This window comes from Corvus moneduloides, chromosome 6 (assembly GCF_009650955.1).
Source record: "Corvus moneduloides isolate bCorMon1 chromosome 6, bCorMon1.pri, whole genome shotgun sequence".
In the NCBI taxonomy this organism is placed as follows: domain Eukaryota; kingdom Metazoa; phylum Chordata; class Aves; order Passeriformes; family Corvidae; genus Corvus; species Corvus moneduloides.
This window is the reverse complement of record NC_045481.1, coordinates 9,736,978-9,754,089: the sequence shown is the minus strand read 5'-3', so window position 1 is coordinate 9,754,089 and position 17,112 is coordinate 9,736,978. Positions and strand designations below refer to the sequence as shown.

General features: G+C 37.7%; 1 protein-coding gene across 10 annotated transcripts in view; it reads right to left on the bottom strand.

Moving 5' to 3' along the window:
- Nucleotides 1–17,112, bottom strand: part of PPP1R13B (protein phosphatase 1 regulatory subunit 13B) — a 68,930-nt gene that overhangs the window by 2,193 nt on the left and 49,625 nt on the right. For 7 of the 10 annotated variants that reach the window (XM_032113224.1, XM_032113225.1, XM_032113222.1 and 4 more), the window contains 13 exons: nucleotides 16,046–16,147; nucleotides 14,827–15,001; nucleotides 14,257–14,453; nucleotides 12,366–12,530; nucleotides 11,377–11,557; nucleotides 9,556–9,711; nucleotides 6,651–6,820; nucleotides 5,288–5,789; nucleotides 4,007–4,773; nucleotides 2,306–2,443; nucleotides 2,093–2,226; nucleotides 1,206–1,372; nucleotides 238–437 (listed from right to left, as the gene is read on the bottom strand). In XM_032113224.1, coding sequence (XP_031969115.1) covers nucleotides 238–437; nucleotides 1,206–1,372; nucleotides 2,093–2,226; nucleotides 2,306–2,443; nucleotides 4,007–4,773; nucleotides 5,288–5,789; nucleotides 6,651–6,820; nucleotides 9,556–9,711; nucleotides 11,377–11,557; nucleotides 12,366–12,530; nucleotides 14,257–14,453; nucleotides 14,827–15,001; nucleotides 16,046–16,147 — 3,054 coding nt within the window. The remainder of the gene's footprint in view (nucleotides 1–237; nucleotides 438–1,205; nucleotides 1,373–2,092; nucleotides 2,227–2,305; nucleotides 2,444–4,006; nucleotides 4,774–5,287; nucleotides 5,790–6,650; nucleotides 6,821–9,555; nucleotides 9,712–11,376; nucleotides 11,558–12,365; nucleotides 12,531–14,256; nucleotides 14,454–14,826; nucleotides 15,002–16,045; nucleotides 16,148–17,112) is intronic. The other 3 variants (XM_032113223.1, XM_032113226.1, XM_032113227.1) reach the window with 3 other exon arrangements.

Here is a 17,112-nt window from a genome sequence, read left to right as displayed (position 1 = left end):
GCTATACTAAATATACTAACTTGCCCAATGAGAACCAGCACTAATCTCCTAATAGTAGCCTCTCCTTTTTGTTTACAATGGCACAGAGGCCAGAGAGAGCATAAGGATAGCCTCCTTTACACCACTTCATAGTGCTGTGTCTGGATGGTGTACAGAGGGATTCTGACCAAAGATCCATCTTGTGCTCCTACTTCAGGTGCATGTGAAAAATAGAAGGGAGAGGGTGAAAGAACTTACCCCGAGGAGGTTTTTAGGCACATAGCCTTCCTTGTCATTGAGGCGGGCCCACCACCACTCCGTTTCGTTGTCATCCTTGCGCCTCAGAATAGTGATGGCATCGCCCTCGTGGAATGACAGCTCATCATTGTTCTGGGCTTCATAATCCCACAGAGCATACACCACCCCTTTATTCATCACTCCCAGCTTCTCCTGCACGCCTGTTAACAACACCAGATGGTAAAATAGCCTCTTTTTCCCCTCTGAGATTTTTACTATTGACACAGTGGCCCAAGTATTAGTCTCCTGTTAATAACATTTCATGAACAGTTTTCCATTATGAAATCCTGTCAGAAATTTAACTGCATGATAAAACCAAGTCTTAAGAATAATTCAGAGAACGAGGTTTTTCTTTTTTATTATACATGCAATGGAAACTGCTTCGTACAGCAGGTCTTGTAGGGACACCCGAGGCTTTCGGAATTCACACAATGTCAGATATAACAGAGCCTTAATGAAGCTTAAATTCTCTGATGAAAACTAAAAAGTTGTCTGCTCCATCCAAGTGCTTTTCTTGCAAAATACATTTTAGTAACTAAGCACCTTCTGTAAGTTAAGTATTCATAAAGTGTACTTCTTTCTTTGTGTGATCTGCTAGAAATTTGTGCATCTGGAAGTTGGGAGTCTCTCTGTCAAAATACTTGACAACTCACTGTCAAAACCTCCCTGTAGAAGCATTTCCTTGAAATACAGCCAAATTAAAACTTTAAAAATCTTAACATTTGAAGGAGCCTGTGAAGTAATTCAGAACCCAGGAGGACTAAGACCAACATCACAGTGAAAAGATGATTCTGGTTTTAGCACTTTGAAAGCACAGGGACATGATGGGCCATATCATGAAGTCTGGGGCCTAAGCAGATGTTACACACAGATCAGAGGGACAAATCAGGATGAATCTTAGAAAAGAGTTGGTAGGTGTCACAGCTTACCATACAAAAACTGGGAACACTGAATATAACCTTCTTCCATCTCCTCACACTTGTCTGCAGCAGTTTCTATATCACTTATAGTTGAAGCAAAAATAGCTGCCCCAGATTCAACCAGTAGTTTACAGAGATGAACACTATTGCAAGAAGCTGCACAATGCAAGGGTGTCCTGAAATAAAGCAAAAAAAAGTGCATGTGAAAAGATAAGCTTCCATGAATCCTAACTTTCATCTTGCTACGTAGAGCCTGTCTATATTAAAAGAAGATTTTTCTTTGTGTTTATAGTATGTGTACGCATTGTCCAAAACCTGTCAAGCAGCTGGGGTGGATTTCAGGATTTACCTGAAAAATACCAGTAAAGCCAAGCATTATAAAACAGATGACAGGAAAACTAGTAATTTTCACAGCTTACAAAGCTGCTGGGTGTAAAAGGGTGTTTTCCAGTAGAAGGAAACCTGGAAGGTCAAACAAAGGTGAGGATTCACATCCCCACCAAAGACTTCAGGAATGCTATGGCTACCTGTGAGGTGAGATTCTTCAAGAACACCAACATCTGTGGTGGGTTCTACCATGATGAAACTTAAACAAATTAACTTTTGTCATTTGTTATTTATGCCTTTAATTATTTCAGCATCTGAACAAGAAATGCAACTGTACCACTAATTAAAGCCAAACTGTAATCTAGTTTATGGTTTAAGCGTGCTTGCTTGGGAGCTGAACACACTGTAACCTTGCATTTGAGTTCATCTCCACCTAGAGCTTAGAGAATGCTCATTTACTGGGGATAAAGGGGAAGGAAATTGTTTCCAAAACAGGTCTCAACTAGATTTTGAATGTGCATCTAAATGGTGTTTCTCCCAGACACTAGGTTAAAAATCTTGACACTTACCACCCATCACTATCTGCTGCATTTACATTTACACCAAAATCGAGTAGGAACTTCACAATGTGGTGATGACCAGCACACACTGCATTATGCAAAGGTGTAATGCCTTCATCATTTGGTTTACTCGGATCATCAACCTGTTGAAAACAAAAAAAATAGTTCAGCACTTTCTTTTTCCTGAATACTGAATGAGGTTGCCATTGTTTAAAAGCTTACCTCATATATGATTCGTTGTACCAGATCAAATTCCCCCTCCAAAGAAGCATCTAGGAGGAGAGCCAAGGGATTGAACTTCACTCTCAAACCATGGCCTGTTCTTTCTGAGTTGGGTTTCTTCAAGTTGGTACGTTTTGTCTGAGTAGAGATGAAGGTTGGAAGGCATCATTTCAGGTTGTACAAGTATAAAAATTGTTCATTTAAGAATCTCATCTTCCTTAGATGATATTCAGAACTATGTAATCATTTCTATTTAAAAGTCTCTAAGTAGAAGGCTTGACACATTACTATATTTTATGTAGTTAAAATATGAAAAAGCAAGCCAATATAATTTCAAAGCTTCTAATTAAAGATAGTGAGTATAAGGAATGAAGTATCTAAGTGAATGTTTTAAGCATCATCATCTTAATTGTATCTAATAGAAGCTGTGTGTATTACTGGTGGATTATCTGAGACACTGTGAAAACTTTTGCTTAGCCTGGAAAGCACGACACAATTAAGCCAGAGTCTGTACTTAAGAGGAATCAACGCCTTGAATTAGCAGGAGTCTCTGTTGTAGATCAGGCCTGGCAAGTTGGGAGTTTTGTTGCAGAAACAAAAAGAACAGAACATGAAGCTATTTTATGTGACATTCTAGCAGGTGTTATCAGAAGCAGCATTTTTTTTTTAAGATCTGAAGCACATTTAAATGTGTTTCAAGAGTATTCTGAATCCCTTATATGTGTCCTTGTCACTTTCTGGGGGAAAAAATATCTATTATTAACTACAGCTTTTATAGAATGCTTTTAGTCTCTAGCTCTGTAAGATCTGTTTTCACTTATGGTCCTATATAGGATGGCTATTTCAGTTTGGAAAATAAACCCTTTATGTTATGAATAATATTAGTTGCTAGCATATCCCATTCTCCCAGAAGTACCCTGGCCCTTATGCTCATGGAAAACCATATAAAAACCCTTGTGCACACTGCAGTCAAATTGTCAGAGGAATGCAAGGCTCCTACCTGAATCAAAAAGTGGAGATGAACCTTGGTTTCAAAGAGTGATATCACAACAACAAAGAATAAAATTCAGTTTTTTTCTGTATTTTTCAATTCTCCAAATGTGGTAGATTTTGGTAATGGCAAGTATTTAAAAGATTTTAGTGCAGCTGGAGGAGGGACTTTGGAAGCAATTCAGAGTATGTGACAAGCCCATCAGAAGAACATTTCTGCTATCACAAGCCAGCTGTGCTGCTGCTGGAGTTAGCCCTGGTCCATCTCTCCTCTAAGCTGAGAGGGCAAAAGGAGTGCATTTTCCCCAGAACAGCTATTTCAGCTTGCCTGCAAATTAAAAAGCTTCCCACTGACACAGCTTACCCTTAGTTTTATACAAATAGTTATCTTTGGAGGCCTGGACAAATTAAAAAAAAAAAAAAAGGAATCTCAAATTCCAGAATAAGTTCTACAAGAATCTCCAAAAAGTTGAAAAATACATACACCTCCCATTACCTGTTTGCATATTTTCCTTATTAAGCAGCTAGAGTAGTAAAGAAACTAATCCATCAGAATTCTCCCTGGAACTCCCCTGGTTTTCTTTCCTTTTAATATCAGGAGATTTCAAGTGCAAAGATACTGCTGAGCACAAACTTACCATATTCCAGTTATACTTAAACACAAAGCTAATTGTGTAGTTCACAAAGTTGTTCTTTTGCTTTGTTACTTACTGGAGGAAGTGGAGGAGGAAGAGCAGGTGGCAAAGGAGCTTCATCTTCTACTGGAGAACTGACCTCTGGCGTGGGACTGGGTGACTGCTCAGTAGAAGGAACTATAGCAAGATTGTTGTTGTTGTCTTCAGTTGTCTCAGGTGTTTGATTTGTGGTTTCAGTGCTTATCAGCTCCTCGGTAGTGGGAGAAGGTAATTCATTATCATTGGCATCTGACGAAGGGGGTGGTTCATCAGGGACAGGAACTGTAGGTTGCACGGGGATTGGTTCTTCAATATTGCCATTGGTGCTGGCGTTCCCATTATCAACGTCAGCTAGGTTGCCTATGAAGTCCTGTGGATTGCTTGGCTGATAAAAAGGAGCACTTTCTATCCCTCCAGCCAGGGTATTAAAGCGCTGGTACAATAATTTTTGTATATTTGGTCCACTTGGGCCCTCTGGCTCAGTGATGGAGCTGCGTTTCTTTAACGGCCTCGGAGCATTGGCCAGTTTTCTCCTCAGAGCCTCGAGGTCAGCATCGCTCTGATACCGTAGGGGCGAGTGCACAATAGGGGTGAGCTTAGTAGGACTAAGAGGACGGGGAATGTTTTCCACATTGCTGTTTTCAGTGGGTGGTGGAGCATTTTCCAGCTCTTGATCTTTTTCAGTGACCTCAGTCTGAGGCTGAGATTGTGGCTGTGAGGGAGACTGGGCAGGCAAAGAACCATGAAGGAATGGCAAGGGTGAGGGAGAGGTTGAACCAGACTGTAATACAGGCTTTCCATAAACTGAAGAAAAGAAAGATGGAAAACAGTGAAGAGCTGTTCTCAAATTACATAATAAAATATTTATAAATAAACTCTTGCTACTTGTTTGACACTACTACAGAAAAAAAAAATGTTCTGGGGACTATCAAAACAGAAATAAATACTTACCTTGGTGATGCTGATGCTTCTTGCAATTATAAGCTACAAGTAGCATCTGGACTGTTTTTCCTCTTTCAAGAGGAAACAACAAGAGGAGAAAAACTCTCCTATCGAGACTCTGTTTTTTCAACTTATTTATCAAAGTACTGGTAAAGTATCCAGGCTATATTGTTCCAATTGCATCTTGTTTTAAAAAGGTAAATCAATGCATAACCTCAAAAATATATTAAATGATTTTGCTCTTATTCTGCATACACAAAAAAAACTTTCCTCACAGATTTAGACAAGTTTTCCAAACCAATATGGGAAGCAAACTAAGCCAAACAAGTAGATCTTAATGGATTCCAAAGAAAAAAAAAAGCAAAATATATTCTACCTGCTTTTACCGACTTATTTAAGGTATTGTACACAGCTTGTTGGTAATTCTTTGGTGGTGTTGCTTGCTGAAGATACACTGAGTAGATGGAACTGGAGTTCACTGTCTGTGGCCCTTTTCTGGGAGACTGAGGTCTGGATCCTTTATCAGCGAGAAAAGGTCTGATTGCCACAGTCAAAGGCAGCTCTGGCCTGCCCTCTCCTCCTGGGAACAAGGGGGGACCGGAGGGTTGATACGTGGGGCTGGGAGGGACAGAAATTCTCTGCTGGATCTGCTGTGAAGAGCTGGGCTGGTGCATGTTGCTGGGAGGTGGGAGCGGAACTGGCCTTTGCCGATTTGCTATACTGGTGCCAGGTCTGGGAAGGCTGCCATCTTTCCTTCTTTCTAGAGAGTTTGTAGAACCTGTTCCTAAAGGAACTGGGCTTGGATAGGTCCCGTAGTTCTGAGGCAACTGCTTGCTTACACCAGGAACTGTTGGTGGCACCTTCCCCAGGTCAAGACCCTGTGTAAGAACAATAAATAGTATATACCATTTAATTAAATAAAGGACTTCTGAGCAAGAACATTCCTCTTTCAACATACCATACTAGCTATCTTGTGAGACAGCAAAGGATTCAATGTAAACAATGTGTGTTCCTTTATCACTAGATATGATTCTACCTGAGTTTATCACAGGATCCCATCATACCTCAGACAAAAGCCACTGTTTAAAGGCGCCTTCAGCTGTAACACATTCATATCAATTCAAAACTATTTGCATACATGCAAAGCCTGAATAACTTGTTCTGGATTCTGGATCTCAGTATCTAGTTGATAACATACTTGACAACATATACTGTCAGAGTTTACCAAAACAATTTAAAGACTAAATCCTTATTCTCTAAAGATTATAATCTTACAGAATTCATACAGTACTAGCATAACAGTCCAGACAGACACCACTAGTGGACTCACTTAAGGACAGATTTAATAACTTCTTTTGAGAGATTTTTATGAGAAAAAAAGTACATTGAAAAAGTAATAATCTATACCAAGGAAAAAGACTAACAAAGATATGAATTAGAGAAACATGAAGGAGGGGGGAGAGGATTATGAGAAGCAAAGAGAGAAAAGAGGAGACTAGATATGTAAAAAACCAGGAAGGAATACAAACTACTAAAGGTAAAAAAACCCCACACATTTTAATGTGATAAGAACAGAAAGGAACAGATGAAATACAAAGGTAATTTTCTTTATGACTTTTTAAATAAACAGCAGCAGGGAAATGGAATGTATATCTAACTGAAGTGAGTTCAGCTATGAAAACTAAAGGTTCATAATTTCAGCAAAGCAGATCTATAAATATATCGCAGATGAAACCCACCATTTTATCAGTACTTCCTAATACTGAAGTTGGCAAAGGCTGGCTGGATATAGTTCCTTGTTTTAAAGCAGTATCCATGCTTGATTCTTTCCAGTCTGTGTTGGAGATCTGAGGGGGTTTTACCACAGGGGCTGAGCTCTGTTTAAGTATCGGCCAATTTCCATCATTAGCTTGAAAACAGACAAAAATACTAGATTTAAGATAATCCATACTAGCATTGCAAACAAGCAAAACTACACATGAAATAAAACAACTTCGATTACAGTGGGATTAGTTTTATTCTAGAAGTGAGATAAATTAACGTTTGATTCAGAAATCAATACTGAAAGCCAAATCACTGCATACAATGTGCTGTTCACTACCCTTTAACACTCAAATTCCACTGAAAATTTCTGTGGAAAAAATGTAATTAAAATTTTGGCTTGAGTGTTGCATATTCTGCTATTAGAAGGCAAACAAACTCAGAGTAAAAATCCTTACAGAAACACTTCATCAACAGAATTCTTTGGGTACTATCCAGAGACACTGTCAAATTACACTAAATGTTAAGTCTGTGTAAGCCCCGAGTGGACTTGCTCCAAATTTAAACTATGGTTACCAGATTCATTCACCCATAACAGGATGTAAAAACTCCCTTGAACAGCAGGGTGGAACAAAAGCACACATTCCTTTGCTGGAAGTGGTAGTTAACTCACCTTTTGTTTTTCCTCAACACACTCACCCGATTAGAATTGCCTCAGAGATTTAATATTAAATACATTTATAAAGTCAGCTGACAACTTTAACTCAGCGTGAAGACACAAGTCATGGGCTTTTATCTTCATCATATGCAAAAAATCATACATAGCTGCACATAAACTGAGGCAAAAAATCCTTAAAGAAGTCCTAGATGCATTGATATGTTACTTTATAAAGCGTGTGAGACTAGTTTCAGTTCTCTACATAAGCAAAAGAGTTTCAGTAGCCTAATAATTAGATATGGTTTATAATAACTAAATACATCCAATGTTAGAGCCTAAGGATTTGATCTGCCTTTAAAAGATTAAAATTCAGGCATCTCTTCCTATAATGAGACTGGAGATCATTTCTCCATCCCCATGGCTTGTAATTGTTGTAGTGCAGCACTTAAATCAGCAAAGATGATGTGTAACAATTAACTTTACTACAGGATAGCAGCTAAAATGGAGGGGGATTGTGCACGTGTGGAGATTCAATGATATTTCTGGATCCCACAGTAATACAATATCAAATGAAAACCAGGTATTTAGAGGCCAAGTTTCCCATTTCAGTTCTAAGCCTCTAGAAAACAGAATCAGCAGAGCTATTTCTAGAATTCTCTGTCTAGTTAGTAGATAGTCTCAAAATAAGCTGCATAGGAACATTCTAACGAGAGTGATTTTTCCATCACCATTCTACTTTCTATCCATGAGCCTTACCCTCTTTGTTGAGTATCTCTCAAAACAGGATTAACACTTGCATATTTTTACACTGAGAATACAGTATATAGTCCAGAAATCACTTTTCGCACTTGCAAACTGTCGGGAAGCAAAGTAATGAGGCCCAGCTTTTAATACTGGCAACATCCAAGAACTGAAAATGCTGTGGGTTTTGTTTGTTATTGTTTTCATCATCTTGTTATCAGGAGCAAGACCAAAAAAGTGTCTAAGCACTTAGACCCTAAACAATGGCAAATTTTCCAACTATGCCACTGAATTAAATGTTTACTGTACAAAATACACACGACATTCTGTACCTCCAGTAAGGTTACAGTTCAGTAAAACCTTTGTTTTGAAGATCAAAATGTGTTATAATTGATTCATGCTGAACATGAAAGCATCTGGATCTGTAAGTTTAGTTATGAGGAAAGCACTTACAGAAACAACACCAAAAGACTTGACAAATTTAAACATCTTACCTGCAAATTCAACCCACACTCTTCTATTAAAAAGACAGATACACAAAAACTTATTGCAATCAGCATGTTTATGCCCAAATTTTGAGGTAACAGACTGGAAGTAAATTCAGATTCTCCCTCCTCTCTCTAACTTACACTGTGAGGGTGAGGAGTCAGTGGCACAGGTTGTCCAGGGAAGTTGTGGATGCCCCATCCCTGAGGTGATGTTCAAGGCCAGGCTAGATGAGGCTTTGAGCAACCTGGTCTAGGGGGATCTGATGCCAACACCCTCCTGACAAGGCCACGCCAGCTCCTGCTCTCAGCCACCTCACAGCCAACTGGCTCCATCCTCCCCTCCAAATGCACCCTCTTGCCTGTACCTGTAAACTAACACCCAGTGTACTTCAGCTCTCACCAGGCCATTGTGCATTTACATAAATAAGACAGGGACACACAGACACAAATGGTTTTGTGCATTTTCTCTGACTTCACCTAAAATTTCTGTAGGTCTGGATCCAGGATACTTACTATAGCAACTGAAGTACACTCCCAGTCCAATGGAAGGCAGCAAGATTCTGGGTATTAACTTGGACAGTGTGAGCTTTTATCCCAACTCTGGGGTCAGTGCAACGTGGAAACTTGAAGTTTTCCACAAAGTAACTCAAACTAAGCCTGTATTTTATACATCTATCCAATCCAAGATATACTAAAACACACTTTAGTGATTGCCAGAAATTTCTAACATTTTGAAAATTTTGAGGTTTTGCAGTGAAGAAAACTCATCCCAGGTACACTACTCTAGTATTCCTGGGATGAATTTGCTGCAACTCTGTTTCCTTCAAAGATGAAAAGCAACTTCTCAACCATTTTACATTTCAACAGCATCTTCTACATGCCAGACCACAACACAAATCCTAAAGATGCTGTTTAATATGCATCTATGTGCAAGAGCTCAGATGACCATATTAAAAACTGAGTTCTTAGCTAGGCAGAGATCTTCTACGGACTCACAGTGCTGGGTGTCAAACAGAGTAGGTGCCAGGCGGATGACATTGTGAACAGCAGACTGAAGAGAAGTGGGAGGTGACAGAATAGGATCCACTATTATGTCTAAATCAGAAACCTTCCAGGTGTCTGGAGATTTTTTCACACACCCACAGTCTGTCTCTACCGGACACACCAAGGCAGATCCAGTTACACAGAAAAAGAAAGAAAAAAAGTGGTGGAAAAATTATAACAATGACAATGGAGAAAATTAGAACAGGAACACTCAGATAATGAGAAATAAAAGCATGACAGTTGAAAAAAATTCTCAATTTCTTTTCTTCCTTCCTGGGAGCATATAAGCTTCTCCTTACATAAATCTATTTTACAGAACAAGTACCTTCAAAATAATAAATACAAAGTCAGTCCTAAGGCAGTATAATTATTTCTGTAATATTAAAAGTCCTGAGGTAGGTCTAGAAGTGGGTATATATATTTTGGGAGGTTGATATTACAAAAATTTTGATTTTTGGTTGGTAAACTTAAAAGTTAGGAACTGTCCTTTTCCGTATGTGGAAGAAGGATCCACAAATCTGAAAACTAAACTGTTGCAAATCTGTACCTTCACCCTACAATTAAGTCATTCCATACTCTTGGGACTTTTCCATAAATCCACAGCGATGGGGTTTGTAGAGATTTTAAATACTTTTAGATGATAAAGGTATTGCTAAATCACTAATACCAATGGGAAAGATTGGGGTCTTTTTTTTTTAAGTTCTGTTTGGCTAGTTTTACTTTCTGACATTCTTTTCTTCAGAGAGGTTCAGATTGTCTTCCCTCCATCTCTTCCTCCCCATCTGGAAAGCCTGCTGCAAATTTTGCTGGAATATTCAGTTTTAAGTACTTGAATGTATGTGAATATTGCAACAGCTTTCGTCTCCTACTCATTTTCCTTATCCCATTTTTAATCTCTCCTAGGATACCAGGTAAAATAAGTCCTGTGGTTAGACGAATGGGATCATGCAATTTTATTTGTATTATGCATATTTTCCTAGCTTATAATTTCTTAAGAATTCTGAATCTTCTAAGATATGAGCAGAGAGGTGGGATTTGCTAGAATTGAGAATTTCAGGCACGAATATGACCTGCTTCATTTAGTCTCCAATGCAAGTTAAATAATAATTCTATTTTATAATGTAGATGGTATTATTACTGATGGGAGACTTGGGAGCCAATTTCAGAGACAAAGTTCTGGAGACTACTCTGGAAGGGCAGCTTCTTCACTAAACAGGGCAGAAACAAGTAAACAGCATCAATGTTAAGGTTATTCCATTTCAGAAATGCTTCAAGGGCCACAAACTCCCATATCTTAGACGGAGCAAAAACCTCCCATAGTTTTATTCTATTTTCCTGTTTAGTCTCCTTCTAAGAAGTAATATTGTTATTATTTACTCACTAGCTTTACTTGACAAAAAGCAACATACTGTAAGTAGTTATTTATAATACAGTTTTCCACAAAGTTGATTTCATTATTGTATTCAAACACACGAACTAATTGAGAAAGCTATTAAAGACACAACATAGGATCTGTGAAGAAAATGTGCTCCTTTTAGGGATGTACCAGCCAGTAAAATTTCAAAGAAAACACTCAATAGCCTAAGTAAAATTCATGGAAAGAGGCAAAAATGCCACGTATCAAATGACTTATGTCCAATTCACACAACAGTATTAACACATCTGAAACTTGCCTCTTCCACTACAGAAATTATGCCAACACTAAGATTGCTCCATTTCTTTATTGCCCCTTTTCAAACCGTATGTATTAATAAACATCACACAAGTACTTACCAGATTTTGATCTTCCATGTGTTGAGTTAGGAGCAATGGTGAGAGACTGTGGCTTAACTGGATCTACTGGAACAGCGTAAGTGCCAGCACTTGGAACTTGGATGTAAGGTCCTACTGCTGCTACCCTTCCTGAAGCACTCAAGGATGACTGGGGTGATGAAGTTCCATTAATACGATTCAACTGAAAACGATCAGACAAATTGAAACGTGAGTGTCCATTTAATCTAGACCTTGCTGCATGAACAGGGAGGTCTAAACTTAATTATCTAGAACCATGCACTGTAGCTAAGGCACCTTAATAATTAAGTTACCATGCTCTACGTTTCTACAAAAAGAGAAAAAAAAGTAGTAGAAAGCACAAATATTATTCCTTAAACTTAACACCTCAAAAATTCTTAGTCACAGCATATAAATCTCTTATAGACACCTTTATCTCTATAAGGCCTCTTTCATTGTGCCTTTCTCAAGCAAATGGTCTAAAATGAGTTCTTAAATGATCAATATGTATGGGTTGGGGTTTTTTAAAGCAATACCTCCAGCTACTAATACATATGGAAATCCAAAATTCATCTCTAAAATCTTTTCGAAGGTCCAGACAACTATTAAGCCTAACTTTATCAAACCATTTATATTTTTATCCATTTTCCATACTGGAAGATCAGTATTTTATAAAATCCAATTTTTAATGCATCCATGCTTTTAAACACGTAGCACACAGTCATACTTTCCTTCCTAGAAATATAAACTTTTCAGATTTTTAATATAGTCTTGTCTGTGCCATGAAGAAAAATGAAAGGAAACATATTCTGTCTTACAGAAGTTTTTGGATAACTATGAGAAACCTTAAAATAGCTTTAAAGAACCTGCTACTCTTATTATACGTTCTTTATCTGTAAATGTATTACTTGAGTGGGGAAAAGTGAGATTCTATGTAGTTTTTATAGGCCCTTGATAAACTGAAGTGTGGCCCTTTTAACAGTTTATCTTACAGGAATGTTTTCTTTTTGACGTGCCTCAACTTTTTTCTTGTACAGTCGTTCGCGCAGCTCGTTGATTCGCTTGTCCATCATAGCCACCTCCATATTGCGTTTGTTTAGGAGCTCTTTCTGCTGCTGGAGCTTGGAGTTCTGCTCCTGGTTAAGCCTGTTACGGATCTTCAAAAACAAAAAAATTAAAAATAAAACCCCACTTGTTAGGGGACAGTTCTTGTTCTGTCTCTTGGCAAGTTGGTTTTTAATACAGTGTTAAAAAACCCAAAGCAACTTGGATCAACAACTTGTTCTGGTGTCTCTAATTTACGCTTACACACATCCTGTCAAGTTAGCATTTGCAATCATGAACAACTCTTGGAGGAAAACAGTGAAAAAATATCCTAAAAAACCTAGTGGATGCCTATTAAATACATACAGACTGCCTCCCATTTATAGAAAATGGATTGAGGAATTAGGCATAAAGACATTTCAGAACTGAATTCTACTGTGAAAAACTAAATCACAGAAAATGCTTGTTAGAAGTTATGCTCACCCAAGACAGCTTGTCTGTCACGAAAACTGAGTGACACCAAACTTGTAACAGAAACTCTGATTCTGTTTGCAGTTCCTCATGAGACTTCATGATGTCAAGCAGGGGTAACTGAACTGCTACTGCAGGGACTGGGCACAGATTTTCCTCTCTGCATGGGGACTAAACTGAAACCTTCACAGCGGTTTTCCAGTAGATGATGAGGTGGATTACCTTTATGGTTTAAATCAACCATGACACTCTTTATAATTATTTCTCTTGCTTTGCCATTGGCATTTTTTCATACCTTCAATAACTCAAACATTGTCTCAGTGTTCCAATTTTCATGGTAATGTTACAAGCAAAAAACACCTGAGGCAAATTTAAGTCTTGATAAACACATACGGGATCATTGTGAAGCACAAGAGAAAAATCTTCATCTATTGAGCATCTTAGTACTTAGAAATACTTAGAGAAATACTCAAAGGCAGATAGACATGCCTTGTATAAATGGGGAAGGGGGAAAGGGACCCTTATTCCTAATGCATGAAAACACGATTGATTGATTGATTTGTATGTTGTATTTGCTCATCTATATAAATGAGACTAATTTTGAAATTTAAATTCATTTTAAAATATTAAATATATTAGAGCTGTTACCTTGATCACAATCAAGTACATGAGTAAATAAAAAAAGCCCTCAAAATCCTGATACATTAGCACATAACTGGACAAAATTCCAATGTAAACTGAATATTTAATTACTCATGTGAGAGCTACACTCTAGACATAACAATCTTCTTGGAGGAGGTATTCATGCAGGGAATACTCTGTGAATACACTGCAGCTATATTGCACTATATAATGCAGGGAATATAGTGCAGCTTGTATTTTTGATTACTGTATTAAAATATGTTATTTTATGTATTTTATTTACACCAGACAATATAGCTACATTTTCACAACACACTTTTAAAATTACAGTAATGTCTCCAAGTTAAGAGGGCATCTAAGTGAGCTTGCTATACCCAGTTCAGTGCAAACTAGAAAAGTACCAAAATGAGTTTTAGAAAAAAATTTTTGAGAGAGATTAAAACAAATAATAGGTTATGTGGACATTCAGTATTTGAGGGGCTGAGAAGCGTCCTTCAAAACACTTGCACACTTTGTATCATTACGTGTATAAGAAACAAAATCGTTTTTAAAGCTAATGAAGTTCTTTCTGAAAAAAGGCTGTATGCCAACTACAACCTCACATGTTAACAGCATTCTAAGACACTGCTTTTGAGGTGTAACACAACAAATTGCCACTCATAAGAGCAGTAATACAACTTTTAAAATCCACAGCTGTAATTCAAATAGCATCTTTTTGTTACTTACCTGTAGCTCTTGATACAGCTTTTTTAATTCTACTGCTGCAGGCCCTGTCACTTGTCCATTGTAAGACTGAAACCCATTCAGTTTCCCTTTCCTTAAATCCTCCAGCTGCTGAGTGAGCTGATCCACTTTTAACACTGCAGCCTGCAGCTCCTGCTGCTTTTCCTGGAACATGGCACTTATATGCTCAATTTCAGTTGCTAAAATTAACAAGATAAAAATAACAAAAAAATAATAAATAAAGCAGAAGTTATTTTTTTTAATTCTGCAAGTATTAACAAACACACCACACTAGCTTTACATTTAATATATGTATGCACCTATAAAATACTTGCACTGCAAATTTGCTAACAGCCATAGTATTTCCTAATAGTTAGAGAATAGACTTATTCTGACTTTGTTTGACTATGTAAAACTAACAGCAAGTTCTGTCCCATACAAATTTCAAGGAAACACAGAATGTTTTTTTCTTAAGGGGGTTCTATCTGAAAACCTGCTTCAATGCTATACTGACTTATTATTTACTAGTCAGGCGGTGAACAGTAAATTCAATAAATTAAGAATTCCACATACACAGATTGCCATTCATCATCTTGCTGTAGTCCACTTGTCCTCTCATGGCACGGATTTTTTTCAGCTTTGTCTCTTGGGTTTCAACACGTTCTTTAAGTTTTTGAAGCTTTTCACTCTCAGAAACAGACTGCTGCTGGCGACGCTCTTGCTGCTTCAGGTAACGCAAACGTTGTTCCTGACAAAAGGAGGTTTTAAACACGAGGCACCTGTTACCCATTTATTTTAAAAAGCCCCCACCATATTAACTTACAAAAACATATCACTTTGGTCAGGTTTTTTATTTCCACAAATCAGAAAAGGTTATATATTTCGTTGAAATATGCATGAGTCCTAGAAAAAACTCTTAAACATCAAGTTAACAAATCTGTTTTAGAGCACAGAATCAAAATTTTTTTAGACAAAAAAATCATATTTACACAGATACGCAAATACAGCCCTAGTTAGAACACTCATTCAAATACATCTGTGATGCTTCTTCTAGCACTTGTTTTCTGACACTATTAAGAGTTTTCTTGCTGTTGGCAAAATAGATTTCCAGCACTGTTACCCAGCTTCCCAAAGATGACAAAATATGTCCAACAGAACATTTTGAACAAGATGACCTGCTGTAAAATAATGGTCCTGTTCTAAATAACAGTTCTTCTGCTGGGCACACAAGGAAAATTTTTTTAAAAAAACTTATTTCCATGAAGAAAGAGCAACAGAATCAGTACCTAGGTTGACTCCTAGGTACTCCAAGCATTGAAGGCATACTGTATACTATAATACTTTGAACAACATCAACAACATCAAAACCATTAAACCCCCTCCCCACTCTGCAAACATACTTAGATTCTTCCATATGCAAGACTTGGAAATATAATACTTGAATACTTATGAATTGGGCATATCCTCATCTCACACCACTATTACTGTAGTGGAGTGAATGAGCTACTAAAGATGAGCATGGAGTTGAGCTTGTTCTGCCACAGATCATGAAGGGGGCCACACAAGAGAGACAAGTAAGCCCTAGCAATATTTTTATAGTGACACATAGGTTGTTCGAGTAGTATTTATGCTGAAAGACTGTGCATTGCCTAAGGTAAGATTATTCTGGTAAAATTATGGATTTCTCAAGCTATTTCTTGAGCTTAACTGAAGTAACTTAATGTGTTTTTCTCTATCCATGAAACTTATGCTTGCATATGTTCAAAAAAATTGGTCTGTATATAATTATTACCTTAGCAACCAACATTTGCTGTTGATTTTCAATCTGTTGCTGTTGTCGGGCAGCCATATCTTGCAGTTCAGAAAGAGTGAGCTCAACACGTGGATTCCCAACCTGCAGAACAGAAAATGTTACATGAATGTGTTGATGTGTATCAGGCATTCTGACCAGACAAGCTAAACCCCCACTCCTCAGAGGAAGATTAAAGGCTCCTCCCAAGTCCTCAGAGGAATGATGCGCACCTGTGAAACAGTGAGGAACATCAGAGCAGAAAGGAGGGGCACAGACCATGCAGAGGGACAGAAAAAGCAAAAAGTGGAAAAGTGGATGGAGAGGAAAACACTAAGAGACAAAACAAACAAGAAGAGAGAAAAGAGCCCTTATCTGACATTTAACATCTCTCTGTTCAGATGTTTGGTAGCACTGGCATACAGTCCTGGTAAAGCACATGAGAACACACATGCAAGCAGGTATTTTAGGCAGTACGAGAATCTGAAGCTGCTTTCCTTTCCTAATATTTTCAGCATAACTGTCTTGGCAGCTTAAACTGCTCATTCATATTTGCCTGGCACAGGACAAGACCACATGAGAACTCTTAGATAAAGGGTCACTAAGCTCACATCCAAAGATGGTGAAAATTCTGATAAACTGGGTACGAATCTGTAAAAACAGATGTCTGTAGAAGTGAAGCAAAGTAAAGCTGATCCCCTTTAGATAAGTAAGTGGCTATTACTTTGAATGAAATGCAAAGTATTAGCAAGGCTTTCTCACTCTTTTGCATTTCAAAACTAACACAAGCTACAAAATGAGGATAGAGACACAATTGATGGAAAGTCTTTAAAATTCATACCATGTGTGTGACCAAATCTCATGTGTTTTAAAACATGAATGCATTGTTTCAGTATATCCATAGTTCTATCAACAAATACAATTTATATTTATACACTAAATTACTTCAAGCACACTTTTTTGTATGCAATCTCAAGATAGTGCAATGTACCAATAAAAATTCCAGAAGCTGACACTTGCTACTCAGAAAACCAAAACCCATAACCTGAGAATTGCAGGGCTTAACCACA